Raw genomic sequence first — 27,910 nt, 5'->3', positions numbered from 1 at the left:
AGTCAATAGCTGGGTCACAGGCCGGGTGTTAGCCACCCAGAACTCTTTTGAGTTAACAGGAAGAAATCACAAGGAAAGGTTTTAGAAGCCCTGATCATGCTAAGTGCTTCTTCAGGTCCAACTGAAACAACTCTAATGATCTATTTACTAATCCAGAATTCCTTACAAACTAGCTTTAAACACAGTCCATTTTTTCTCTTTATATTTGTATGATAGGACAGGTGGAATGGGGAAAAAAAAAAGGCCAATCACCCCAAGTCCCCACAAACCAGACTCTCCTAAGCAGCCCAGGCCACAAACTACACACATACCTGTTCACTTCCTTCGTGATACTTCTTATCAGCAAGTACTACATAACATTAAAAATTGCCACCAAAGAAACAGAATAATGGTGTCAGTAAATGTCTCTATACCATGGGGTAAGCATGATTCAGCTGTAACTGCTAGGTTTGAACTAATGGTCAGAAAAGAAACATAGCGTACCAAGTGTCTCTCTCGTATGATAACAGACTGAGAGAATTGGGGTTGTTCAGCCTGGAAAAGAGAAAGCCTCAGAAAGAACTTAGAGCAGCTTTCCACACCTAAGGGGAGCTACAAGGGAGTTGGAGAGGGACTTTATACATGGGCATGTCATGATAGGACAAGGGGTGAGGGCTTTAAAATGAAAGCAGGCACATTTCGATTATATATTAGGAACAAGTTCTTCACTATGAGGGTAGTGAGACACCCAGAGAAGCTGTGGAAGCTCCATCCCTGGCAGTGTTCAGGGCCGTGCTGGATGAGACTCTGAACAACCTGGTCAAATGGGAGGTGGCCCTGCCAATGGCAGGGGTTGGAACTAAATGATCTTTAGGGTGCCTTCCAATCCAAACCATTCGACGATTCTGTGATGAAGTCCCAAATTATCTAAGCCCACTTTGAGCTGTCAGTTCAGTCCCTTCACAACAGCAGCCCCATAAGGTAAGGCATGTGGTGAGAAGCATCTGCTTTTTCCATTGAAAACCTACAACACATCAAATTTGTTCCTATTTCTCCTACCACATCAATCAGGTCTGATGAAATGGAAAGCCACAACCTTGTCCACCATTTCAGCTCTTCTAAACTACAACATCCATATCTCTATAAGGATCCATATTTCTTGAAGCCTTCTCTTTTAAATTATGTCTGGTGGTTGCTGAATTCAAAAACTGCCTTTTATTTCCTAGAGGTGCATTTTATGATTTATCTCCAATTTTAAGAAGTTCAGGGTAAAATATAAAGACTCCAATCACAGTAGGAAATACAGTGAAAAAACATACACAACCTGATAGCTAGCTTCATTGTGCAGAAACACTCATCAAGTAACAAAACAAAAGAGCCTGACGGCAGCAATCAGCAGTGCTGGCAGTGTGTGCACAGAAGCTGTTTCCAAAAAAGCCTGTTTGCTCAGGTGCTAGCAATTGAGAAGGAGTTCCAGTTGTGTTGCTGCAAGCTCCTCTAATGCTCACACAGGGGTGTTTGCAAACTATCAGAGCTCTGGAGGGAGCTGTTACAGGCTATCAGCTCAGTAATCCTCATGTTAAAATGGCCCTAAATATGTATTTACAAGATAGACAGACCTGTTTGCTTTATTGGTTAAGTACTGCATGTGTTGAAAAGGTCTTAAATAGGAATTCACCAGGCAGGCAGGTCTCTCCTGGACTATTACAGCAATGGTGGGCTGTTCACTGAGAATGAATGTCACTGAGACCACTCTTCAGTGGCCCATGAGAGCCTCAACCCATAAATACTTATAGGTGTTCAAGTAACTTTATTCAGATAAACAGCCTCACTCAGACTGCAATCTGAAATTACTCCTTCTTTATTTCTAAGGAAAAATGTCAATAAAAATCAATCACTTCAAAAGTGTAATATCACAGAACTGATAAATTTGAATTTGTTCCTGAAATACCTTCCCTCATCACAGTGGGATGAGTATTACTGGAAGAGAGAACCAGTGTGTTACTGCTGCACTGTATCTACTGCAATGCTCAGATACAGTAGAAGAAACAAGGAGAGCAGGGTAAAATTTTCCCCAATGCAACTTTTAAGAATCCAGTGAAAAGATGTCTACACAAAGACTTACTCATGGCCAATTCCAAAAGGTTTCTAGCTTATCTCTATTCAAGGCCCATTTTTAGTTGTTTGTGAAAACAGCTGAAAGCATCTGATCCGGAAATGCTCAGGTCAATAGGAAACCTTAGGAATTTCAGCAGGTTTGGAGCAGGCCAATAGTAAACTTGATAGACTAATCTAAATTTACAGTTCACAGATTTATGAGTAAAAATACTTATTAAAACATTTAAATGAATGGCTGTGCATAACCATAAATTAGCATTTGCATTCAGCATGCATACACATATATTTATTTCCTTATTCTGATGGAAAAATCTGTCACTTGGGTCTACAAATCAGAACATGATCTTAAGAGTAATAATTTTTGCCCTGAAGTATTAACCAACCTTCAGAGCACTTTGCACTGCTGTGCTTAGGAGGAGGAGGATGCAGTAAAGCAACTTGCATATGAATATTCTAATTTCCAGAAGTCCTATTTTCTATAGCATGGGAAGAATCCACACAGCATGTGTGTAGTTCCTAGCTCATGCTCCAAGTGGGAAAAGTCTCACATGGCTTTTTCTCAAAATACCACGCTCTTTCCCCCAAGAACTCTTATCCTTTCATTGCTTGGACACAAAAGGCTCCATAAAACATGATCACAGAAAGATTTTACCTGCACATGATTCATGTGGTTGCCTGTATGTTTACTGACATGCACAAACTTTCTGAGCAAAAAAGTAACATAAAGCTGCTCAATAGTTTCTAAGTGAAGAGCATCAGAATACCTCATAATTTCATATAGGGTCAACTCTATCCTAAGCAACTTTTCAGAGGTACTGGTCTTAAAACTGTACCAATCTATCAAGACTAGCATTGGCGTGCATTAGAACTAAAGTCATCAGACACAGGTGGGCTAACACAATGGCTGCCATTCTCCCTTTTTCACTCTGAAATGTTTCCCTCCTGACATGATGGACTGTTGGATGGACATGATGGATATAATTTTCCAGGCTCCTGAAAGCTGAAACAATCACTTGTGCCTAAAAATGAAAATAATCAGAGCTGGAAAGTCTTTTAGGCAATTATTCTGGCTTCCATTGTGCATCCACATTGACTAACATCCAACCTTCCTCCAAAAAACAACCCATCAATGTTGACAGCAAATTTAAGTATAGTCTTCCTCATATATGCAACAACAGATAATGCAACCCACTGCTATTCCTTCTCAAGGATGTCTGCTTTTGCTGTTTGGAAGAAGTATTCAGCTGGAAATTAGAATCTTTTCCTGAGATATATGAAGCTTTAAAAGCTGCAATCCCCCAGCAGAAAGCAATCACCTCCCATTCTGCTTTTGCTCAAAAGCTACTTCAGTACATACATGGTATGAAGGTCTCTGCCCATGGATAAGGACCTGGTGACTAAATAACACTATTGGCTTGTGCCTGCTTGTAACATGTTATTTTCTTGTCTCATTAGACTGATTGAGTAGGACCAGACATCAGTGATACTCTCTTTTGACCAGCTCTGTCTTTACAACGTTCTTTGTAGGTTATCTTTTTTCTACCTATTTTGTAACTGTCCCACCATTTATGTGACTCTGTCCCCTTAATTTCTGTACTACTATTAATGTTCCAAAACAAGTATACGAAGTTTCTCTCTCCTGAATAGTAGGTTCTGAAATATTATTAAGTGTGCACCATTAGCTTACTTATTCCTCCCTAGCACCAGTAGCCTCTATTCTTCTTACAAGGACAAATTTTAGAGCAACGTTTAACACAGATTTACTAGGGTCTGTGATGCTTTTAGTCATTTCACCTCATTAGTACCAGCAAGTGTGATCTATAACCTGAACTTTTTTGTCCAGCAGCAGAAAGCCACTCATAGTCAGGCTGGGTGGGTTTGTTCTGAATATCTCTGGCTCTCTTTCAGTGATATTGATTGCAAGTCCAATGGAGCACTTACATATCAGTCCATTCCTCCTTCTTAAAAGTCCTCACGAGTATCCGGCTATTCAAGAATTGCTAATCTTTTGATGCCTTTCTGCCAACACTGACTGATGCAGGCTCTGCCTAAGCATCTACCAGCAATTAAAATTTCTTTTAGGACAATTTTTGCAGTAGCAACATAAGGATGCTCAAGTTGGCAGATGAAAATCCCCCAGCTTCATCATCTTCCCAGCCATTCGTTTAAAGTATGGTACTGTATAGAGCCTAATGAGCCTCCCTGGGAGTGCATCCTTCCAAGACAATTGGCTCATACTTGAGTTCATTGCATTGTGACAATCTGATCACAGCCCATGGGGCTTTTCTAGCTTACAATTGGAGTAGAAGAGTCTTATAAGTGTCTAATCCTACCACTGCAAGTATAAGTCCATATACCCAGTACTGGCTATCATATATGATCCTCCTTTTGGTCTCTTATAGTGGAAGCTCAGATACTTAAACACTAGCACTATTTGTAAGCAAGAATAAAAATGATCAGAGTTTTTCAGGACATTCCCTTTCTTGGAAAACATTTTTGTTTCCAGCACCCTATTTGCTAGTCGTCTCATTTCCTTACTTCCTAATGTGGCCCCATATTTTGCGTTCGTGTCTTGTAACTCATGCATTCTTCATTTACAAACCATTTCTTGGAAATAATGAAGTGTTTTTCTAGTTCTTTTTCTGCTCACTATATTGTTTCAATTCCTCTCTGAAATCTCAAGGTTAGGATTTTAATCCATTTAAAATTTTTCATGTTCACCATGGAGACCTGTGAGCTACTTATCTCCATCCTTTTGTACAATGGGAAGGTTAATGTGCATTTTGGAAACAGAACCATGCTCTTGATAGCAGACAAGTTTTTTTGCTGTGTGTGATTAGCTAAAGTTCAACCAGAAAGTTGTCACAAATTAAAAAACAATTATAAAATCAGGGAACACTGATAAAATCCTCCTTCTAAATAAAGCACAGTAATAACAATAAACCTCTTTCCCCTAAACACAGGATAAATCAATCAGTGTGAGATAGAGAACACTCTGTGGTTCTTCCATCCAGCCTGCAGACTGAGGGGTGGCATGAGCAGGGCTTCTGCACCCCTTCTCCATGCTGCTTTCACCCTTAGATGGGCAGATATGATGTGTTAAAAATCTAGAAACTAAGCAACACACTTTTGAGACAGTATTAAGACAGGAAGTAATGTAAAAGCTGGTCTTTAATTGGAGGCCTCCAGAGGAGAGTGAGGAAAAATGCCCACATCACATAGGGTGAAGACCGTTTTGTAAGTTCAGCAAATCAGCATATTGCCAAGAATCCCCAGTTCGAAGCAGAGGTGATGAGGTAATTCCCCCCCTTGGTTCAGGCTCTTCTGGAGCCCCCTTCTTCTAGTTGTTTATAGGAAAGTGTCTTGGGAGGGTAGCTCCTCCTTGGTTCCCAGAAGAAGCAAGATTAGAATAGGGTCTTTGAAATTTGTTTTGTCTTTCTGTCTATCAGGGTAGGAAAAATTCTGGAGTTAGCTAGGAACTATATAGCTATACAATAATAGTCTACAGAGCTACAAATATATGAAGAATATATAAAAGCAAAAATTCTTTTGGCATCAAATGGACAGTGATAATTTTTGTTCATCTTTTGTCAGTTTTTGTCTTCCCAAATACTTGAGCATTTTTTCTTCCCTGTTGCTGCTGCCGCAGCAGAGGAACTTGTGGAGCTATGCTTGAAACTAGATCAGGAGCAACACTTCTAAAATTCTATTTAAAAAAAATTGGATTAGTTCCTACATCTGTTTCACAGTAAGTAATACTGGCATAATTGAGGGGCCAGGATACATCAGGGCAAGTCCCTCTGCAGAGGAAAGGAGTGGCCACAGCAGAGTACACCTAAGGCAATACTGTTGTAGAGACCATGACAGCACTGGAGCATAGCCCTGTCCTGCTGCTTCTTCCCAGGACTGGCAACAGGAATTGGGAAGTTCTTTTTGACTCTGAGATTCTTTTTTGTAATGGAGATATATTACTATGAGGACAATGCTCTCATTTTTTCCAGATCCCTGGTTATGGCAAGGGAGCTTTATAATGTCTTACAAGGACCTGAAAGAGCAGATAATACAACCAGTGAGTAACCTAAACCATAATATTACCATATGGGCTTAAACTTTGGGAATATCTTTAATGGTTAGAGCTCTGCTAATTAAAGGCTGCGAGATGTTCTTGTTCCTCCTAAAAACTTTCATATTTAGTAGAAAACCTTCTTCTCAAAGAAGTCCAGACAGTTTCTTTCCCATTTAAATTTCACATGAAACACTTTATTTCAGACACTCAGTGAGTATGCCTTGGGCAACTGAATCACAGCTAACAGTAAATTAATGACTATGATGTTGTGATTATCAGAGAATACAGGCAATTGAGAACCTGCCCAAACATTTACTGTAGTCACAGAATTTATGCCAGCCATTGTTAGGGATAGATAATGGCCACAAAGAGGACTTGATTCCACCAGGTAGACCCTTTAAAAAATGTCACTAATATTCTTATTAAATGGTGAAAATTATTTGTTTTACCATTAAAAAAATCTTTCTAGATGCTTACATTACTAATTAAATTAAATACTACCAGAAAAAATAGTTTCTATTACATTTCAAGAACAAGCATCATGAACAATCACACCTGAAAGAGAAATTTAATATTGTATTACACAGGGGGAGTCAAAATAGAACTTAAAGTCTGAGACTTATGCTGTGAGATACTACACCAAAATCCAACTGGGAAGAAATAATAATTTCACTTATCCATAGCAGTGATTTTTACAGGAGTTCAAATAAAAGTTTGCTTGTTCTGAAGAGATCCACTAAGTAGATGTTATTTGATTTTTCAGATTCCCCTGTCTGCTAGAAGAGCAGTGGGCTGAACCTGCAGTTGAGTGTCTTAGATGCTAAAGACACAATAAAAGTGAACTCACTGCATATTTGCCAAGGCTTTCGCCTTTCATTTAATTTCCAAATGCCATCCAGTTATATGAAACCTTTAAAAGGGTTTCTTAAGGTAGAGCAAGCAGGAGGGTAGGATGTTTTTAATCTTGTATTAAAGATTTTTAATTATTTATAATCATTCTTATTTAAAACACAGTAACTTGAACTTATGAAAAGACTCAGCACTGTTTAATAATAAAAAGAACCATCTGCTTCTTATGCCTGTTCCTATAAATATTTTGTTACTAGATGACAGTGGAAAACATGAAAAGCTAATGACTGACTGACAAGTAGATTATTTAGATATTGAAATGAAAATCTAATGAAGAGCAACATCACTAATCACATGCTATCATTTTGGGAAGCTTCACATAATGATTTTCCAGTGACTCAGAAACACATCCACCCTTGTCACCAGACAGTGCAATACATTAGCAGCGAAGGGAGATTTGTGGTACAGAGCACAATCTCTTATAATTGCAATACTTACAATGTCAAATATCAAAGAGCAAGTAATAAAAACTATATTCATTGTCCAGTTTGCAGTGTGATCTTAAAAACACTCAAGCACACCCCCAAATATCTAGAAGACTGATTTCTCAGGCATGAAATACAAGGACAATTGATTCTTAAAATTAGAGGCAGGAGGGGGAAAGCAATTAAGCTTCCAGTAACCATTTGTAATCGTGGAAAGGCCTGCTTTAAAGCATTAAATCTACTAAAAAGAAACATTCGGGTTGCAGTCTCCACTGCACAAAGACAGAACATGTTAAACAAGCCTCCTAGACTTGTATGTAGTCACCCACTGCAGAATTCTGCATTCAAATTTCACATCTTTAGCCTAACCCTAGCCTAACCCCAGTAAATCCAGTGACATCACACAGGTATAACACAAAACTGCCTTTTGTGTTGATTCTTAAGAAGTATTTCGACTCTTCTTTTTCTCAGAGGAGCCTGCTATCAGCTGTGTAAATGCCATATCTGTAATAACAGAAAGAGAGGGTGAAATGTGCCCATGATCTTACCTCATACTCAAAGTCCTCTGCTCTATCTGCATCAGCAGGCAGGCTGGAAAGATACTCATTACCTTCATAAAATTCATGCTCCACTGGGTGAAGAGAATGGCAGCTATGTGGAACAAAGCAGTACAATAACAATAGATGAGGATTTATGTGTTTTTTAAAAATTAAAAGGTCCCACCTCACCCCCCTCCACTGTCACCTCCTCCCCCTGCTGCCAACCCAGTCTCACTTCATAGTTTTCTCATCTCAGGAGTGTTACTGTGAATGGCTTGACAGCCTGAAAGAACCAAGTACCTGAAAGAGCCAGTACCAAAAGCAGCACAGGCTGTTTTCCTTGCAAAAGCTCGTGCTCTGGCTGAGTTCATTTTGCTGGGTTCATCTTTCAGCATATTTACACAGAGTGATTTCTTAAAAGGGTCTGGTTTGAGCTGAACTGTTTCACTGTGACATTTTTGGATTCCTTACACTCACAAAGGTACATAACTCCAGATTCAGGTGCTGTGTCACAGCTGGGGGCAGCTCACTAATTATCTGGTCATAGTCTTGAACAATCTACAGGCCATATGCTCACAAACTGCTCAAGAATTTACCTAAAATAATTTGCATTATCCTCTGGTGTTAATGTGGTAACAACATGGTGAAGTGCACTTGAGCAACTGCATGGTTACGAATGTCAGTAAACTGTACTGTTAAATGGGCTTGAAACACAAAGAATGAGGTCTTTACAACATCTTTAGACACAAGGCTGGATCCCAGCCATGTAGTATCTATGTGTGGACCTATCTTAGCAGAGGATAAAAACTCTTCCCCATGCTGAGGACATGAGAACTTCAATCACAGTAGCCCACAGTTTAGAAATACCCAGTAGAAACTCAGAAATACAGGTATCCTGCTCCTTAATGTGCAGCAGTCAGCAGTAAGCAAAATCCATCTAACCCAGAACTTCTCAAAATGGACCTACATCAAAGTCAAAAGTGTCATGTTCTGCATTAGCATCAATTCTGCAGACACACACGACATGCCAGCAAGTCACTGGAAAAGCTCTAAGGCTATAATTGTTTTTTGCAGGCTACAGAGGGCCTGTAGGGTCATCTTGGGTCACCCACAATATGATGTTATTTATGAGGTGGAGTCAATAGAGGAAGAAACCTAAACCCTACTTATGTATAAGCACCACCTGCTGGTGTTTGCATCCAATTCAATTCCAAAGAGAGATAATTTAATCCACACATTTTGCTATATGATAGATGAAATGGTACTTTTGGATATCTATATTTTTTGAATTGTTTTGCTTTTGATAAGGGGACCTTTATATTAAATCACTTGTTTCCTTGATTTTTTTTTTTTTTTTTGAAAAATTTGGAAGAATAGCAAACAAGACAAGCTCTTTCTATATCTGAAGAAGGATTTTTGGTGTGTTGGAACACAGAAGTGTTTTTCTTCTTGATTAAGTCTTAGCTTTGGATGAACAGATACATAAACACAAAGTAAACATAACTAAGATTCCTTCCTGTAGCCCTAATCTACAAGCAGAGTTTAGGAAAGCTGTCACTGAAGGCTGAATGGCATAGTGGTTATCAACAACATTTATTATTTATTTAAAGTGTTCCTGAGACTTTTTCAGGAAAAGGCTAGAAAACCATCACTGCAATGCCTCAATCCCACGGGTAAACAGCAGAAAAAGATAAACCATACCTATCTGAAAGTAGAAAAGGGCAGATATCAGGAACTGGTGGTGTGGAAGGCCTTAGCTTAGCCAGAGCCATGATATGCTCAAAAGTGATGTCAGTCTGAGTGCTGGCATCCATAAGCTGAACATCCTGAGAGCTACTGTGAGCTTTGGTAGCTGGGGCTCGTCGTAAAACCTGAACTACAATGGGCTCCTTGGCATTGCGGAAAGCTTCCACTGCTTCTTCATGAGTGGCCTTGGAGAGGTCCTTCCCATTGACCTAGACAAAATAGGAGAATACAGAAAAGGTGAGAGAAAAGGCACCATAAAAACATTGGTGTAAAATATAGGGGCATGGATTATATGTGCAGTACATCAAGCCACATGATGACATTGATGAGCACATTTTGATATCCATACAAGAGGGAATATACAGCTGTGAGGAGAAATAAGTTCTTTAATCTTTGCCAGAAATTAGAAATGGTTTGAACTCTTCCATAACATCCCACCCAATGGAATCCAAACACAGCAAAGAAAATACAGTATTTGGAAAGTAATTTAAATTATTTCTTTATCCTGTTTTATTAGCTTTGTAAAATACAGCTAAAATAGAAGGGGTGCCTTTAATTTTGAATTTCAGCATTTTCTCTGGCATGCAATTGTTTTAAAGGGTTTCTGGCATAGCACTGTTATTAATGCAGATGTCAATAAACATGTCTCTGATGTCTAAAAAGAAACAAGGCCAATTTTCAATGTTTTGTCACTTATCTGTTAATGGCTATTATACAACCATTAAGACCACAGATAGGAAGACTGGACTAGCATAGTCAGCTGCTGGTCTTTCGAGGCAAGAGAACTAACTCAATAAATAATTTGCTATGAACAGACAAATAATCAACTAGAGAAAATTACATTGCAAATGTTGCATAGCTTGGCAAAACTAAAAGACTGTGACAAGGTTTCTCTCTGCTACAGGCAAAGCAGCAAATTCCTCCTGGTCTAGATGAGGCCTTAGGGTACTAAAAAAAGTAACCGAAAGGTTTGATTATGCTAAATTTATACAAATTCAGGGGCTTGGGGCAAGATTTGCAAGCATCAGCCCATTACAAAATGTGAAGGCTAATTGGTCAATGGCAGTCAGTAGCTAAGCCCTTGAACACAGGGCTGTGCAACCTCCTTACACAAAAAATGCTATTCCACTGTTTCCAGAGCAGTGGGACCACTGTTGACTGCTACACAGGACATAACTGATGTGAGCTACTGTGGAAACGAGATGATTCTGTGCTGGGGTAGAAAGGTAGGGTTTTCTAGTAAGAAATGTGACTACCTGAAGGTACCAAAACCTGATTAAAATTTATATTACTACCAGCAAATCAGAAATAGGAATCTGCTGAAAGATCATGCTCAAATTATCTTCTTTGTATAGACAATGAGTCATAAAACTTCATAAAACTTAATGAACTAAGTCTAAACCCTCCCCAGAAATGGGATAGACCCCATAAATTACTTTTCCCCAATGTTTGCAAATAGTGGTTGAAATTAAAATTTCTTTGCCACACCACTCCTTCATTAAAGAAATTCTTGGAACTGTCTTGTCAAAAATGTCAAAGGCAAACAGGAACAATGTCAACAAGCTCAAAAGCACCTCAGTAACTCAGCAGCCTTCAGTAACATTTTGAAACAACTTGTGCAAGCATAGTCCTATCATATTTATATGCATGGCTAGAATACTGCTGACCATTAATTCCATGTATATATCAATTCAATACATTTCCAGAGTATGTGCACAAGTACAAGATAGCATAATCTTTCCTCTTAACTTCCAAAGAATCAGCACTTTCACGGCTATGTCACTCATGAGGACATTCAAAATAACCGTACTGTGATGTAGTCACCAATGTAAAGGTCAGCTGATCTTTCTAGCTAGACCTGATGCTGTATGCAGTGATGAGAAGCCTGCAAATTTTGGACACATTTCTATACACATAAAACCTCAAAACTTCTTATGCTGAATGCCTTGGACACCCAAAAGGACCACACCACTGCAGCCTAGACTGTGACCAGGTAATGCAAAAGGCAGCTAGGTTGGTCACCTAAGCTCAGTGCATATCTGTGGTCTGTCTGATAACTGAAGCCAAAAAATTTAAGATTTAATATGATAATTTTATCATTTAAACTATCATCCATAAAATAATAACTAATTATAATCTAATTTACTTGGAAAACTATCAGTTGTATCTAAGAGGAAGAGCCATCAAAGAAAAAATTAATTATAAGAAAACCAAAGAAATTTCCCCAAGGAGAGGGCTTCTGCAAACCCCCTCTGCTAACACAAGTCACACTGCCGGGGTGTTCAGAGTCAGCGCCATCTAACGGAGGCAACTAAAGACAAAGCTTCAAGCCTGGGTCTTCCGCCACTCTTCTGTTCCAGTCTCTGCTTCATTCTTGTTTTTAACTCAGATCCTATCAAGGACACAGTTTTTCAGTTTCTGTGATTTTTGTAACAAGAGTTACAAAAGGCTGTCTGAGGGACTCTCATTCCTATGGCCCTAAGAACAGAAAAATTACTTTCCTGGCTCCCCAGTCCCTTTCAATACTTTTTAAGCTTCAGATGACTATATGGTGTTTCTCCTAAAAGTAAATCCTTGGGAATACCACATACCAATGTATCAGTTTTTTTCCTCTATTCAAGTATAAAACACACAGTCCTTCTGTATCCCAGCTGAACCACATGGATTTTGCCAAAAAATAACCATTTTATCACAGATCCACATGAATAAATCTAAAAGACATTTGGATAACATACAAAACCCTTTTTTTCTTGAAAACCAGAACCTCTGTCTATTCACATCAGTCAATACTTATCACTTATTCTGAGGAAATAGACATAAATTCACAATAATGCCATTTACATGCAAATTTAATTTCTAAAGAATAATAATATTTTAAAATCACATGAATGTGAAAAATCACAAAAGATGCACATTTTCATTTATCCTGGGAACCTATAGCTGACCTCTATTTTCATTTAAATTCCTATTTAATTTGATGACTTTAAACACGTTCTCTCCTTTATTTGGTTTCTTATGAAACACAAGCACAGTAGACCCAATACTTGTTTAAATTGTCACTTGAAGTTTGTCAACACACTTTGTCAATCTGCATAAAGGCCACATAATTTACAAAAGCGTCCTTTCTCAGAAGAAAATCTATGGCTGAATTACTCCATGCTGACAGCTGTCCTGACCACTTGGGGCTGAGAAGAATTTTTTAAAAACCTAAAGCCAGTACTACAGATGGGGTTGGAAGCACTTTTCCTGTAGGTTCTTTAAGGATCTTCCTCCTGCATTATCCCCAACTTAACTCTCACATATAGTTACCCTGGGAGGCAAGACAGCTGAGCACTTATTTACAGCAAGCCATTTACAGGTTCTTAGTGGATGATTAAATAAATTCCTCGCTTCTGAAAGGTTACTTTCAGTGGAATCCAGGGTACTATTTTAAGTGGATAGAGAAATCAGTCACTTTTAACAGTCAACACAACTACAAGGGAATACATTTGTTGTAGCAGATGGGCTAATTAATCCACAAGCTAGTTGTGAATGTTAAGTAAAGAATATATCTTTTCTCATGTAAACCATCCTCCTTCCCTCTTTGATTAAGCTTTTGTTTAATGAAAGCTCTCTCCCCCTGTCCCTGGCATTTGGACACACTGCAAAGTCTGGGCCACTTGTCAACATCTCCCCCAGAGTGACTAGTGGCCACTGCCTGGATCCTTGCCATCCCCTTTGGATTCTTGCTCTAAACCCAGCCACATGCAAAACTTCATCAGCATCAGAAAATAAACAAGGAAATGGGCTTTGTATTTCATGCAAACATCAACTGACATTGGCCAACTGCCACTTCTAATGCCAGCACCAATGTACACAGGCGTGTTCCCACACAGAGAGGTACGCAGCAGAGAAGTAAGGACAGGACTAAATAACAAAACAGTGACTATAAGATATGTAGACAAATGGTGGTTAAGATATCTTCATATTATGAGTACTAAAGAAAAGCTGAATAAAAATCAGTCCTTCAATGAAGACTGCTTCCAGGATTTAAGTGCCCGCGACTGAAAATTTAAACTGCCTTGTCTGTCTTCTAATACTTTTCTGCTCTTGATCATTTAATGCTGGGCAGAAGTTTTGAACCAAAAGACCCAGAAATGTTGATGTTTCCTGTAGTCTTTATTTTTTCCATATTAAGAGAAAAAGGAAAATAGCAGAAAAAAGGAAAAAAAGGGAAAATTTATGTATAGTCATATGAATGCAATCATTACAAAATCATTAGCAGCTCATGAGATAACCTTCTACCCTCCGCAAATATCTGGCACATGCAAGTTTAAATTTAAGATCAGCTCTGCTGAAGTAAAATCCTTTGAGATGCTTCATTTATTCAGTAAAGGCAATGGGAAGAATAACTGAAGTGTTCTCCAAGAGCAGAGATGTCTAGACACACAGCTTTCCTAGCTAAATGACAGAGATGCTGTCTGACATGATGATGGAGTTCACACAAGGCTCACTGTCCTAGGAGATTTCAACACCCATGCAGAAGATGCCCCTGACCTGACAGGTGCTAAATCTGCTCTCATCACAGCAGTCTCTTCACCTTCAATCTCTCACCCCAAATACACCCAGGCTACCATTCCCTGGATGCATCCTTGGCAAGCAGTCTGGCACGAAGATCAAACACTCTCTTTAAGTTTGACCAGTCCTTCTTTAGGACAGGAATTTGAGCCCTTCCTAACTGCAGGCAACAGGGAAAAAAGAATAAAATCATCTCAGCTTCCTCCCAGACTTACAGCTTTTGGCATACAGAAACTCTAGAAAATTTCTACTGCTGAGGACCAACAGCTGTGAGGCTCCCTGGGCAGGACAGGCTGGCACTGCACATGAGACACAGTGCCAACCTGTCAGTTGCTCCCAGTGACCCATGCTGGAGAGGACACTGTGAGTCTTCTGCTAACACACATGTGATAGTTCATCTACAGAAAGGGCATTTGACACACTGACATTCTAGGTTACAGTTTAGTACTAAACTGCATTTCTTTGGCAAGTTAATCTGAAAGATAGCAAATTCAGCCATTATCCAATACCACTATCTCAGTCAGGGTTCATGCAAGTTCAATAAAGGGACAACTTTTATTATGCTGGTTAATGACATTTTCTCTTCCTTGGCCAGATGAGTTAAGCGACTCTTGTTCCAATTTGATCCTTTCCCGCCCTGACTGTGAAATCTTGTCATCCTTCCTAAAAGCTACACAAGCTGCTGAACATGCAGGCTCTGGCTGCTTCCCTCAAGCTGAACCACAGGCTTATAGCAAGAATTACATCTCTATTACCTGTAGAGCTGAGGTTTGTGCTTTTTGATAGCTGGTTTGTATAGTTGGTTCAACAGTACTGGATAGGGCCAGGCAACACCCAGTACCGCAGCCTTCTGTGCATCTCTGTATGTAACCAGCACATCACTTCTATTTCCCAGTAATTAGCAGAAATCTACTGTGGCTGAAAAGCCTATGGGTAAGTCTTTATCTGAGCAAGACAAAATCAAGGTTTTATAATAAATAAAGGTTTTTTAAAGCAAGAGAAAAACTGTGAAAACATAAAATTATACCTATTTCCACCATGTAAAATTTCCTCTCAGAGGGAGACAACCCAGTGACTTCTTGGCAATTTGATAATTTAAACAGCAATTGCCAGAAAAAAAGCATCCTCCTTTCAACTGACCTCAAGATGATGCTTCATTTTGTCAGAGCTGTTCACCAAGATCAGTGCATCTGTGGGAAGATCTGACAGCTAGAATTTCTCTTTCTGAAGAACATGGCATATTTTGAGAAAACCCCAGCACAAAGCTGGACACTGCCTGGAAGTATTGCCTAACAAGATGTCCTAGGGAATTCAGAAGATTTTTAAACTGGAATGGAAAACTTGTCCCAGGCAGATACACAGAGAATGGATAAATAGTTCTCATCACATCTGCAGTTAATACAGCAAACTAATGAGCAAGGTAACTAATACCTTGTGCTTGTGAAACTTTGGTTCTCCAACAAATAGAAACTCAGTATCTTTTTTCTTCATGATTTTACCTTCTCTACCCAGCCACCTAAAAATAAAACAAAACCACTGCTAGAAGCACCTCCCAAAACTGTGTGCAGAATCATGCTCCATGTTTTGAAAAAACATTCAAGTCTGTTGTGAGCAAAGCAATCACTGAAGATCCCCCCAACTTTAGGAGGAGCTTTGGGGTTTTAAATCCCAAATGTATTGACTAACTAATTGCATTTATGGTATGGAGTATAGGAAATGGATTCTGTTTTAAAAGCGCGCCTACAGCCTGCTTCTAGCTGGCTGGGTGAGGTACAGTGATCATTCAGTACAAATGCCTTCGAGCATTTCAATCTCCTTAACACTGTAAGGGACATTTCCATCCCTAAAGATTCTTTTTGGTTCTGGGCCCTCACCTTGGGACATCTCTTAAAAACCACTTGGATGCTACAATTCACATCTCCAGGATAACTATCATTGCTCCAACAAGTTTAAAATCATTACTCATCGGCTTTAATTTGTAGCCAAAATGCAATCTTAATTTCTGCACTTCATAACATGAGGCTTGGCAGTCGGTGTAACTGGAGAATATTTCCTCCAAATCGTCACTTTGTTTTAGAACAATGCACATCTCACAAAGATCAAGTCCTTTAATGCTGATGTCCAACAACACCAGAACAGCTCACAAAGTTCATCTCAAAAAGTAGAGCAAGAGCTTAGAAAATATTCCCGTAAATTTTGAACAAGCAAACATGCAATTATCTGCAGTTCTCTTGGTTTGTATTATCTGCATTTGCCTTGTCAGTGAAATGAAATCACCAAATTAAATTCAAGAATTACTGCATTAGTTTCAGAGTGAGTTGCCTGGTGACAACTGCCTGGTGACAAGTATTTGTGATCAGCTGCTGTTGTATTTTTCCAATTCCCTTAATCTGCCCAGCTGACCTGTGATTAGTTGCAATCACCATCTTTCTTGCATGCTCTTCCAGCTTGTATTCCCAGCCTCATTCCTCCTTCCCTTGCTTTGCTGCCTCTGTTCTCTCTCTTAGGCTGTTGGCTTTTCTCACTCTGCCTTTCTCTTTCAGTGCAGGCTCTTCTTTACTCCCTAGGACTCTCAAGCCTGCTGATTCCAGAACCTTCCATCTTTCTTTTCCTGAACTCTTCTCTACAAAGACCTCCCACTGCCCTCTCACTGAACCTGTCTCCTCCCCACAGGCTGGGAACTTGTCATCCTCCCAGGGTGACAGCTGGAAAGCTGAACACTCATGAGGTCTGCCTTCACCAGCACCTCCTGGTACCAACACGAATGCTCAGCTAACCCAGATGGCAATGTTGCAGGGCTGGGGTATATTTACTATGCAAATTGCTTTTAATATTGACAAACAGTTTTTCTGATGATATTAAGATTCTGCCTGAGGGCAATAAAGACTAAACTAGCTGTGGCATGCATAAAATATGTTGTGTTACTTCTTGATATAATTAGAACATCATTTATTACATTAATCATTGCAAACTTTTTCTGTCTCGGGATTAGGGCATTGAATAAATCTCTCAAGAGATCTACCACATACAGTAATCCTTTGATGATGGGGAAAAATACAAAGGCCAGTGTGCATGCTCAGAACGAACACTTCTTATCTCTAAGCCTTTGCACTGAATGCTATAGTCTTCTGTGAACTTCATGGTGTCTCTGCTCTACCACAAGCTCAGTCTCCAATTTTTCTTACAGGGTATGTACTTTTCCCAGAGAATAGGCTCTTCAAAAGGTAATTGCCATTAAACTTTTAGAAGACCAAATTAATGACAGTCTTTAATCATCTGCAGTTCCCAAAGAATAACGGAAGAGACTGAATGGCAGATTTTAGGTGATCACTTTTTTTCCTTTTAGGGAGTCATACTCTACTTTTTGCTAACAGAAAAAAAAAACTCAGTCATGGCTTGCATCGCCACATGAATGTTACACTTATCACTGTCATAACAATTCATCCACACACAGACGACTGAAACTCCTGGTCTCCTCTGAACCAAGTAGTTTAAAAAGATAGATGGCTGCCTTCTGGCTAATTGTGGGAGTTCTTTCATTACTATAAAAAGACTTATTATATCTCAAGTGACTTTATAAGCAGTGAATAATGAGACTTAAAAGTCTTTGGAAAAGACTCCACTGATCAAATGCTGGGATAACTTATGGGCACAGTGACCTTTTCCTCAGTAAGATATTTCAAACTGCTGCTGTTGGCCCATTATTAAAACTCCCTATTTAAGGCATGCAGTTAAGCCCAAGGCAGACTTAATTTTTTTTTTATTTTAAAATTCAATTTAAGGTAGCACAGCAAGATCTATATCTCTCCCAGCATGGAGGACTAACTCACGGCCGCTCCAGCTGTGTAGGAGCAGGACAGATGGCTGTGGAAGTGCAGGCAGCTGGCTGGGTCTCACTACCCTGCTTCTGACAGCACTGCTGGCACCAGGAGCCTGTATCCCATGTGCCACAGCGCTCCTCATCCCAGCAAGGGAGCTCCTTCCTGCCCGCATGTCCACCAGCAAGCACCAGTACGCTGGGCTAGCTCCTGTGACTCTGCAGGGAAGAGCAGCCCATTGCCTCCAGCTGACCTGGTAAGCTGAGTTTAGCCCTGGCCAGGAGGGTGCTCCGTGTGCCAGCACTGCACACTGCAAAACTGCAGAGACATTAAACCCAACATCATAGCACTGAGCCCGGTCTCAACTCTGGCTGATACCCTGGTCATCCTCAGCTCTTCCACTCATCTAGCACAACTCAATGTCCTACTGGGGTGCCACATACATGAAGTTAGAGTGATCCTTAAACGCACCTGCACTTGCTTTTTAAATGAATTTACAACAGACTTGCTCTGCTTTAATGTTAATTTCTTACTCAGCACTTGTTTTAATTTTATCTTGAGGAAACAGAAGAGGTTCTTCCTCTTTGGAAGCAAAACTTAGAGAGTCTCTTTCATTATTTTTCATTCTTCTCTCATGCTGGCTTGAAACTAATTTGACAGTGATGTTCTCCATTGATTTTCATGGCTTTACTCCAGAACAAGCATAGTAGCAAATTTTTTTGGCATAATAGTACTTTCAAGTACTTCCAGTGTCTTACAGGACTAAATATTTAAAAAATACTTTTGACAAGCTGACACATATTTAGATTTTCTCAGTCATATGGGCTGACAAAACAACAGATACATTAACTTCATCCTGCCTCTGGAACATGGCAACTTCCTAGAGCTCTTTTTCAAAGAAGAAGATTATTTCAGAGGAACCACTCACTTGATAAAACAATGCAAGTAATGGGGCCTTACCTGCTATTCAAAAGTTCATCAGATGCTTTTGTACCAGAAAGTTCCCTGTCGAAACCCAGAATGTCCCTTGGACACTCTTGGATGTTCCGGGCCCAGGTCAAAAGCATTTGAGACCCTGGAATGCAGCCACAGACCCCTGTGGCTTTGAACTTGATCCATGGAACAATTTACCAACATTGCAGGAAGAACAAGAAATCACAAAAGTTTAGATATTATAGTAGAAGTAGTCACAAAGTGAAGGGAAGAATTTTTGAGTGCTGTACAGGGGGGTTTTAGGCCTTGTACAGAGGGGTCTGAGTTTTGTACATGGGGGTCAGAGGGAGGGATTTCGGTGTCCTCTTTCCTTCTTCTTCCTAACCTCCATGTTCTTGGTGATATTGGCACTCACAGATAGGTTTAGAGTAGAAAGTCACTGTTCAATATAGGTGATGGGCATTGGGGAAAAACTGTAAACATCTAATACGTAATGTATGATATAAAAGAGGGCACCAGCCCCCTGGGCGTCGGAGTGTGCCCTTGCCTGACTGCTGAACGGACCACAGCAACTCAGGGAGAAATCTTTTAGATATCATACAATAAACTACCTTGAGACCGGACGACTGAAGACTACTGAGTCTTTGGAAGCTCGGCATGACAACAACAAACAACAACAGACCCCGCAGTTCCCCATAGCTTTTAGGAAGGCTTAGCAACAATTTTTATTGAACATCGAGAAAGCAGCTGTAAACTTGTAGCTACACACAATGAACACAAAAGAAACTACGTGTAGAGGCATAGAAAAGGAATCTGATGAAACATAATTGTGACTGTTTCTTCCCTTTTGTTTCTCTCTCTCTTACTTTGATCCCCTTTTAAAGACTATTCATTCATGTAGGATTACTTCAGTTTTCTAATGAGTGACGAGGGCTTGCTGTGCTGACACAGAAATATTTTAAGTTGCTTCTTCCTAAAGTTTATTTGCTGCATTCCTTCTTAGCAGAAAAAATTATAAAGGATGTGAATATTAGTACCAGCTTAATTCTATCTTATTTAGAAAGCACCATGACTATGTACACACATTCTGTACTAAGAGCTGCAGCTCCTTTCTTGATAAAAATCAATTACAGCTGCTATTTCTGTCCCTGTGTTTCCAAGTCTATTCTTCCTTCTGGAGTCTTGCTCCTTCCTCTCTCCCTATCTCTGCCTTCCTTCACCACTTCCTTCCTTGTATTCCAGCTGCCTCTTTGGCTTCCCTCCCATATCTTTCACTTGTTCCTTTGGCTATCTTCTGGGAGTTGGTCTCTGCAGTGTTAAAAGCAGCAGCAACTGCTCCTGTATGACTTTAGTATTTAACACCTGCAAAGGGAATCTCTCCCTGAATGAAGTCGACAGGAAGTCCCTTCATACAGGTTTTAGGAGAGACTGAAGTAGCTGACTCATTTCTCCAATGGACTCTCAAAAAATCAGCAAGGATATTTTCTGAGGAAGTTCATTCAATGCTCATCAATTTTCTTTTCCCAGGAAATTCCAGGTGTATTGAAAGGCTATTAGAGCTGCTGTTCCAGCTCTCCAAGGCACATCAAGGCTGTTAAGGCTCAAATGGCTGAAAAATACATCAGTGAGCTTATGCACTGCTGGTAGCCAAGGCTGGGCTGTTGACTGATCACAGAATACGTTGCACCACTGCCTTGCAGTATCACAAATATCACTGAAATACAAACAGATTTTGAAGACTCTCTTGTGTTAACTCTTCAGGAAAAAAACTGGCCTTTGGACACATGTGGGCAGTTCTTGCTGCTTTCAGTTGCCATGCACTTACATCAGATGCTGAAGTTTAGTACACAGAGCAGAAAAGACCTTTAATTATCAGGAGCAGACTAATTCTTTCTGCTCAGAGAAATAGAATTTTACTCTAATATGAAATGAAATTATCTGACAGGCTTTTGATTATCTTAAAAGCAGCATGAGCAACTTAATTAAAACCCTACTATGCTTATGTATTAGGAAAAATATGCCTAGGCAAGGACTGTCTTTTTGGTTGTATAGTATCAAGCACCACAGAGCCCCAAAGTAAATAAGGCCTTCTAGATATTGCTGTAGTAAAAATAATGATTATACATCTGTGCTGAGAATTTAGACAATGAATTATAAGGGGACATGAATTAAAATAGACATGCTTTAAAATAAAGTTTATGGCCTAGACAATGAAAATACTTTAATCATGGCACACTGGGGGATATCAAGACAAGGGCAATGTCATCTTTGTTTTGTCTCAGGAAGAAAGTCCTTTTAAAAATGAGGTTTTCTTTTTGCAATTTATATGACATTTCATAACATAAAAAGATAGATACCACTGAAAGAAGAAATGAGGCCCCTTATTTTTTACATTATATATCAGAAAAGACGTGTTAGGTGCACATGAATTCCTGATGGCAATAGACAGATTATATACAGAGGATTATTTTATAAAGGGAGATGTAAATTTTTTATGTGCTTACAATAGAATTATTAACAGTAGATTATCTAGAAATGCTTTTAGTAAGTTATAAAAATAGCACAGTGTTTGTAAAAACAAAGTTCCTGAACGAACAAAGACATTTCACCAAAATCAACAACACTGAAATGTTTCTAAGCTAAACTTCTTAACTAAACCTCACAGATTTTAAGATGTGATATTTGTCATCTTACCATGACCCCTGCATTGAAGTGTTAGTTTACATTAACTTCGGCAACTTTCTTTAGCAGGAGGCAAGAAACTGTGGTAAAATTTAAAATACCTATGCCATGCACAAGTATAGACTAGGAGAGGAGTGGCTGACAAGCAGCCCAGCTGAAGGGGATCTGGGCGTGCTGGCTGACAGCAGGCTCAGTGTGAGTCAGCATTGTGCCAAGAGGGCAAACCCCATCCTGGGGTGCATCAAACACAGCATCACCAGCCTGTCAAGGGACGTGATTATCCTGCTGTATTCAGAGCTGGTGCAGCCTCACCTGGGGTGCCTACACACAGTTCTGGGACCGAGCTTTTGAAAAGGGTGTGAATGTACCTACATGTGTTGCAGGATGGCAACAAAGGTGGTGAAAGTGCTGGAAGAAATGTTCTATGAGAAGCAGTTTAGTGCTCTGTGTTTGTCTAGTTTTGAGAAAAGGATGAGCACCAAGCTCATTGCTCTCTACAGCTTCCTGAGAAGGGGAAGTGGAGAGGCCAGTGCTGATCTCCCTCGTATGCAGTCACAGGACACACAGCAATAGTGCAAAGTTGCACCATGGGAGGCTTCTTTCCTGAGATGGTGGTCAGACACAGGAACAGGTGTCGCATGCCCCGCAGCTGTCCGCATTTAGGAAACATTTGAGCAATGCCCTTAACAACATGCTTAAATTTTTGGTCAGCGCTGAAGTGGTCAGGCAGTTGGACTAGATGATCATAGGCGGTCCCTTCCAACTGTAAATTTTTTATTCTATTTTAGTCTGTTCTCATAGAAACAAAAATACGATGTTGCAACATCACAGCTTGTAAAATTTTTGTTTGTTTTTTAAAATAGCAGGCAGGCAGGAAGCAGCATAAGCTTGCAACAGGATTGATAAATTGTAGTGAAGTGCAAATTTCAACAGTCCTGTGTGTTCTAACAGCTCAGATGTACTTGGATTCAAAGGCTTCTTCTTGGCTTATTTGTTGAAAAGGTTATGTTTTAAAACGGCTCAGTTGAAGAAAAGTGTATTTTTCCCCTTAAATTTAAAGTTAAGTGGGCTCCTATTTCAAAACCCACAACATGTAGGACTTGAGAGTAGCTTTCTTGTTACTGCTGATAGATATATTTTTTTTAAAGCCATGTTCCTTTAAACTTTCATAGCAAGCTGGCTTTACAAGCTAGTAAAGTAAAATGTTATAGCATAAAGTTATTGGTGAAAAGAACTGCATCTGCAAAGCAGAGGCTTCCAATAAATTGAGAAATGTCTGAAGCCAGCTCAAAATGGCAGGGCAAAATTTAAACAAACCTTCCCCACCCAGGGAGAGGCAGACAGGCATAAACCATTCCCAGCAATCAATTCTGCTATTTGAATTCATCCTGACACTTGTTGGGCTCGGTTGCTGATGTGAAACCATGGCAGAAAGGCCAGGCCACCGGGGAAATTTGGCCAACCTCCACATCTGAGAGTGAACCACCTGACTGCAGGTTTCCAACCCTTCTATTGCTTTTCTTTGTTCCTAGCATAAACTGTTTTGTCCACTGTGTTTCAGGTCTGCCACAATAAAGAAAATTCTTTGATTACTGTTCATATAAGAGATGAGAAATACTGGAATGGTAAGGTTGCTTTTCAGGCAGACAGTTTAAAAATAAACCTGCCAAGTTAATATTCATGATTTCTCATTGTGGCTACTTTGCAGTTAATTATTGATATTGTTAGAAAACAAAGAAAACGTGAGAAAAGGGACTGCAGGTTTCTAATTCGTGAAAATTCATATTTACATATATTGGAGATAAATCTGCTCTTAATGGAGAGTCTCAGAGATTTTTGTGGGAAAGAATTTGCATACTGGCCTTGAGCACCTTCATTAATGCCAAACAGAAATATCACCATACTCTTGAGTTGTCAGTGCATAAGTCTCACCAAAACACAGTTAAGGTAGCCAGTGCTCACAGATATTCAGAGCATGCATTTTTTCCCCCTCCTATTCCTCCAAACCCTAGCCTTAGAAAACCCCAGAAACTGTGAGGTCAGTTACCCAGCCATGCAATCTTAATCTCCAGCTTCCCCCTACTGACGTTTCAGTCAGTGGAAATAAACTGCAGGCCAGCCATCACATCCTGTATGTCGCACAGCTCTACTGACCGAGAGAGGGATTACCTGGAGCAGATTGTGATACTGTGATCTCAAAGAGGGCAATGCCATCCCATCTGACATCCTCATGCATGATCAGCAGCCAAGGTGCACGGGTACCAAAAGTTCCTGGTGTCCTCATTTCACCTTGAATTAATTATTTGGGTAGGAGGAGGCACAGGGTCCCTCAAGGCCTGTCAGCAGGAGATGCATGTGGTCCATGGGGCAAGCCAAGAGCCACTGCGCACAACAGGTTGGAAGCAAACTCAAAAGGTGCTTTTAGAGCTGCCATCAAAGCCTTGCAGTTAAGCAGATGTGTCTCCCCATTAGGTCTACACTTCTATTCCAGGCTCAGGATATTCAGCCAGACTTCTTAAAAAGTTAAGTCAACAAATAGAACACAAGACTTTCCCTCTCCCTTAAAAAATAAGGACAGTATGGATAGGGAGCAGTAGCAGCTGCATATTGGCACATTAGCCCAACAAATAACTGATTTGCCTAGAAACTGGAAAAACTGAACTGAGCATAACTGTAAGAAAGAACACCTTTCACTCTGCAAGGCAGTCTTTCCATCAGGTTATTGAACATTTTGGAATGCAAGAAATTACACACTGCTTTCTGAAGCTTTAATTTAAAGTAATAAAATATAATCGAACCACCTATCAAATAGGGCTGGGTGTAAGGAGTTAAATATGTGGTTAGATGGAGATTACTCTTCTGAAATGCTTACACCATCCCAGTCCAATGGGCACAACAGCTATGTTTTGAAATCTCCCAGTAGTAGAACAAATGGGAGAAATAACAGGTCTAGCCTCAGCCTCTTTCTTCTCATTATTGCACTCTGACTACTGTACTTCCATAAAACATGACTCATTATGGCATGTCTCTTTTTTCTCCATCATGCCTCACCATTTAGCCTTCTCCCCTCTTCCCCTTCTTTTTCCCTCCAGGGTTCCCAGGTAAACCTCCCAGTCCTGCTGAAGCCATCTGTATTTTAAAAGACATTAAGCATGTCATTAGGAACTGGCACTTGAAGTTTGCTGATATTTCCGCAAATGTCACTAATAAAAGTATTAAATAAGATCACTGCAAAGACAAACTCTTCTGGAGTTCCAGCAGTAACCTCTCCCCAGCCTTTCACTTTCCTTTTTAGCACTACATGTAGTTAGATATACCTCCAGAGTCAACTCCAGGTCCTCCTTCCACCCACTTAGATCTAAGTGCTTCTCTTCCAATTTAGCTAGTATTTTTCTTTATAGTATCAGATCATACATTTTTGTTTATCTGAAGTCCAGATAAAGAGGACCTACCACATACTTTTCATCAAGATAAGGCATTTGCTAATCAAAAATACTATCAGGTTAGCCTGGCTTTGCAACCATCCACCCCTGCTTAGTCTGTGATTCATTATGCTGCACTGACCCTTTGCCTTCTCTAAGTGTAATCATCCTTTTCTTTGAATTGTACTTTAACACCTTCACACTGTGTATTCTGAACCTAAAGACTGGCAAATCCCATAATGATCCTAAGCATAGGTATACCATTTAATTTTATTCCATTAACTCCTCCATGCTAGACTAGATTAACAAATCTTCCTTTTTGTCTTCCCTACTGCTTCTCTCAACACTTGAGAATCTCTTGCCTCATAGTTTTGCCAGTATAACTACTTCTGGAGGTTACCCTAAAAATTGAATCACTGAAAGATCCTGCTTTGAAAATCATCTTTATTAAAATGTTAGGGTTATTTACCCTACAGACAATTGCCTTCTCTTTCCACATTGTCCATATGTCCCTCAAATCCTCTCTCCTACCCCTTCACTCTTCAAGTGCTTTTCCCATCCACTCAAAATATGTACCAGTGCAAATCTTTCTGAGAGGTTTTAAATCTTTCTGCTTGACACATATTGTAACTCCCTAAAAGTAGAAAATCTTCACAATGGTCAGACTGTGATAAAATGACTACTTTCCTGGAAACAAGGCACAGGCAATATACAGTAGAGCCAGCCAGATCTTCTGGTTGAAGAGAAGGACAGGAATGGCTCTTTAGCACTAAATACGTCACATTTGTGTGAATATTCTTTCAATTTACTAAAAGACATAACCTCGGTTTTGGAGGTCTCTAAAAGGTAAAAAAAAAATCAGATGCGAAAATAAAATCAGTGAAAGACAGGGACAGAACAATTCAAAATGCTGAAAAATTATAAATATTTACTATTATGGCATTTGTTAATCCAGGAAGAACACCTCTATTAATACATAGTAATATTCAGGGTGTTGTAAACCTATTTCCCAGGATGAGGTCTGATTTATAGTCTTGGACGGAAATTATTCTTCCTGTGTCTTACAAAAACAGAAAGAAAGCTTTCAGTCAGATGGTTTCAAGCTGCACAAGTACAACACAGCAGAGACTCTGCTGCCTTTTGATGCCTTCTATGTTTGTGAAAGTTAGCTCAAAGATGGCTTTATTTTTTAGAGTGATATTTTACAGGCTGTTAATCCAGAAAGTGGATTATTGCCTTTGGGTATTTTGTGAAAAAATAAAATAGAAATCAATTGAGGTATTTCATTTATTATAGCTGTTGCTGTGCATGGGCAATCATTTTTTTTCTCCCATAATATATTAGGCTTCTCTCCACTAGAATTTCCTGAATCAGCCTCACTAACATAGTTCACTCTAACCCCCATAGAGCCTGTCTTGTCAATTATCTGTAAATTTAGAAAGACTTACACAAAAGATCATAATGAGTTGGGTTTCAAAGAGACTGTAAAGGTGTAAAGTACCAAATACTGAAGCTTGGAACAGCTATGGTGGAGATATGTAGTGTGCCAGGTCTTGCACTCAGACAATAAATGCTTTTTCATTTAAAAGTTATATTAAAAAAAGGTGGAAGCAGAGCTGTGAATTGCGTTTATCACCGGCATAGCCCTGTTGTCCAGTAACTTAACCTTACTTAACTGTATTTTAATACTTTACTGTATTTTAACTTTCTCCCTGCCTGCTGTTATGATGAAGATAGCTGACTTCTACTCTGACCTCAGTAATAAACTGTTGATTAAAAAAAAAAATAGAACATAATTATTTTTTCATATTTGCAGACAACCATCCCCAAACATGATGCATGCTTGTTGCATCACACCTCAGAAATGCAGTGTGGCTGAGTTCATGTTTGCAAAGCACTGAACCTCAAAAAAGAGCACATTCACAAAGCAAATTGTAATAAGGACAGATGTTGAAATTTGGTAACAGCTGAAGCAGCAGCACAAAGCAAAACCAGGCAAAAATTGTGACTGATATCTGACCCTCATTCATGTACCTCCAAATGACAACAAAGTTTAAGACTGGTACCAAGAGGGGGATCACCCCTAGGGAATCTCCTAATCAGTGTTAGGAGAAATAGGACTGTTCTTGTGCCAGCATACCTGGATTTCCAATCTATTTGACAGCTGATGGATTCCATTTAAGGACTGCACTTTAGTTGGCAGATAAAGATGTAAATGGCTTGCAGGTAGACTCCTGGAAAATATGATGACTGCAAAGAACAGCTCCCACTGTGAGCACTGTGCCTGGCTCCATCCAGCTCCGCCTCTGGCACATTCCTTAGGCAGCAGGCTGGCACCAAAACCAGATCTGCCCTCAGGTTTCTGACTCTCAGCTTTAGTAACACAGTGGATACAGGCATAGTTAACCACAAAACTGGGGTCTCTGTGTACACCTGGGTCAGGACACTGCTACACTGGTTTGCTTTTAACTTGTGACAAGTAGCATATGTTTGTTTGTGCCTGGAGTCTGTTCTTTGTCACATGGCATGAGAGAGGCTTTTAAACCACCACTCACAGGATGCTTGACACATTCAGAAATTCCCTTCTGTGTCAAAATAATAAAGTGGATAAGTCCTCAGGATAAATAGAAAAAACTAGAATATATGTAGTTGTATACACTGATTAGCCCCCTGGAATGCACATGTAAAACAAGGCTTGTGAATGTAAAATTAATCT

The 27,910-nt window shown here is 39.7% G+C and overlaps 1 protein-coding gene across 5 annotated transcripts in view; it reads right to left on the bottom strand.

The window, feature by feature from the left end:
- The window catches only part of PDZRN4 (PDZ domain containing ring finger 4), a 234,099-nt gene that overhangs the window by 31,134 nt on the left and 175,055 nt on the right, over positions 1–27,910 (bottom strand). For all 5 annotated transcript variants that reach the window (XM_068190017.1, XM_068190018.1, XM_068190019.1 and 2 more), the window contains 2 exons: positions 9,738–9,991; positions 8,046–8,148 (listed from right to left, as the gene is read on the bottom strand). In XM_068190017.1, the coding sequence (XP_068046118.1) occupies positions 8,046–8,148; positions 9,738–9,991 (357 nt within the window). The remainder of the gene's footprint in view (positions 1–8,045; positions 8,149–9,737; positions 9,992–27,910) is intronic.

This window comes from Anomalospiza imberbis, chromosome 5 (genome assembly GCF_031753505.1).
Source record: "Anomalospiza imberbis isolate Cuckoo-Finch-1a 21T00152 chromosome 5, ASM3175350v1, whole genome shotgun sequence".
Classification (NCBI taxonomy): Eukaryota; Metazoa; Chordata; class Aves; order Passeriformes; family Viduidae; genus Anomalospiza; species Anomalospiza imberbis.
The sequence above is the reverse complement of the archived record's forward strand: the minus strand, read 5'-3'. Positions and strand labels throughout refer to the sequence as shown.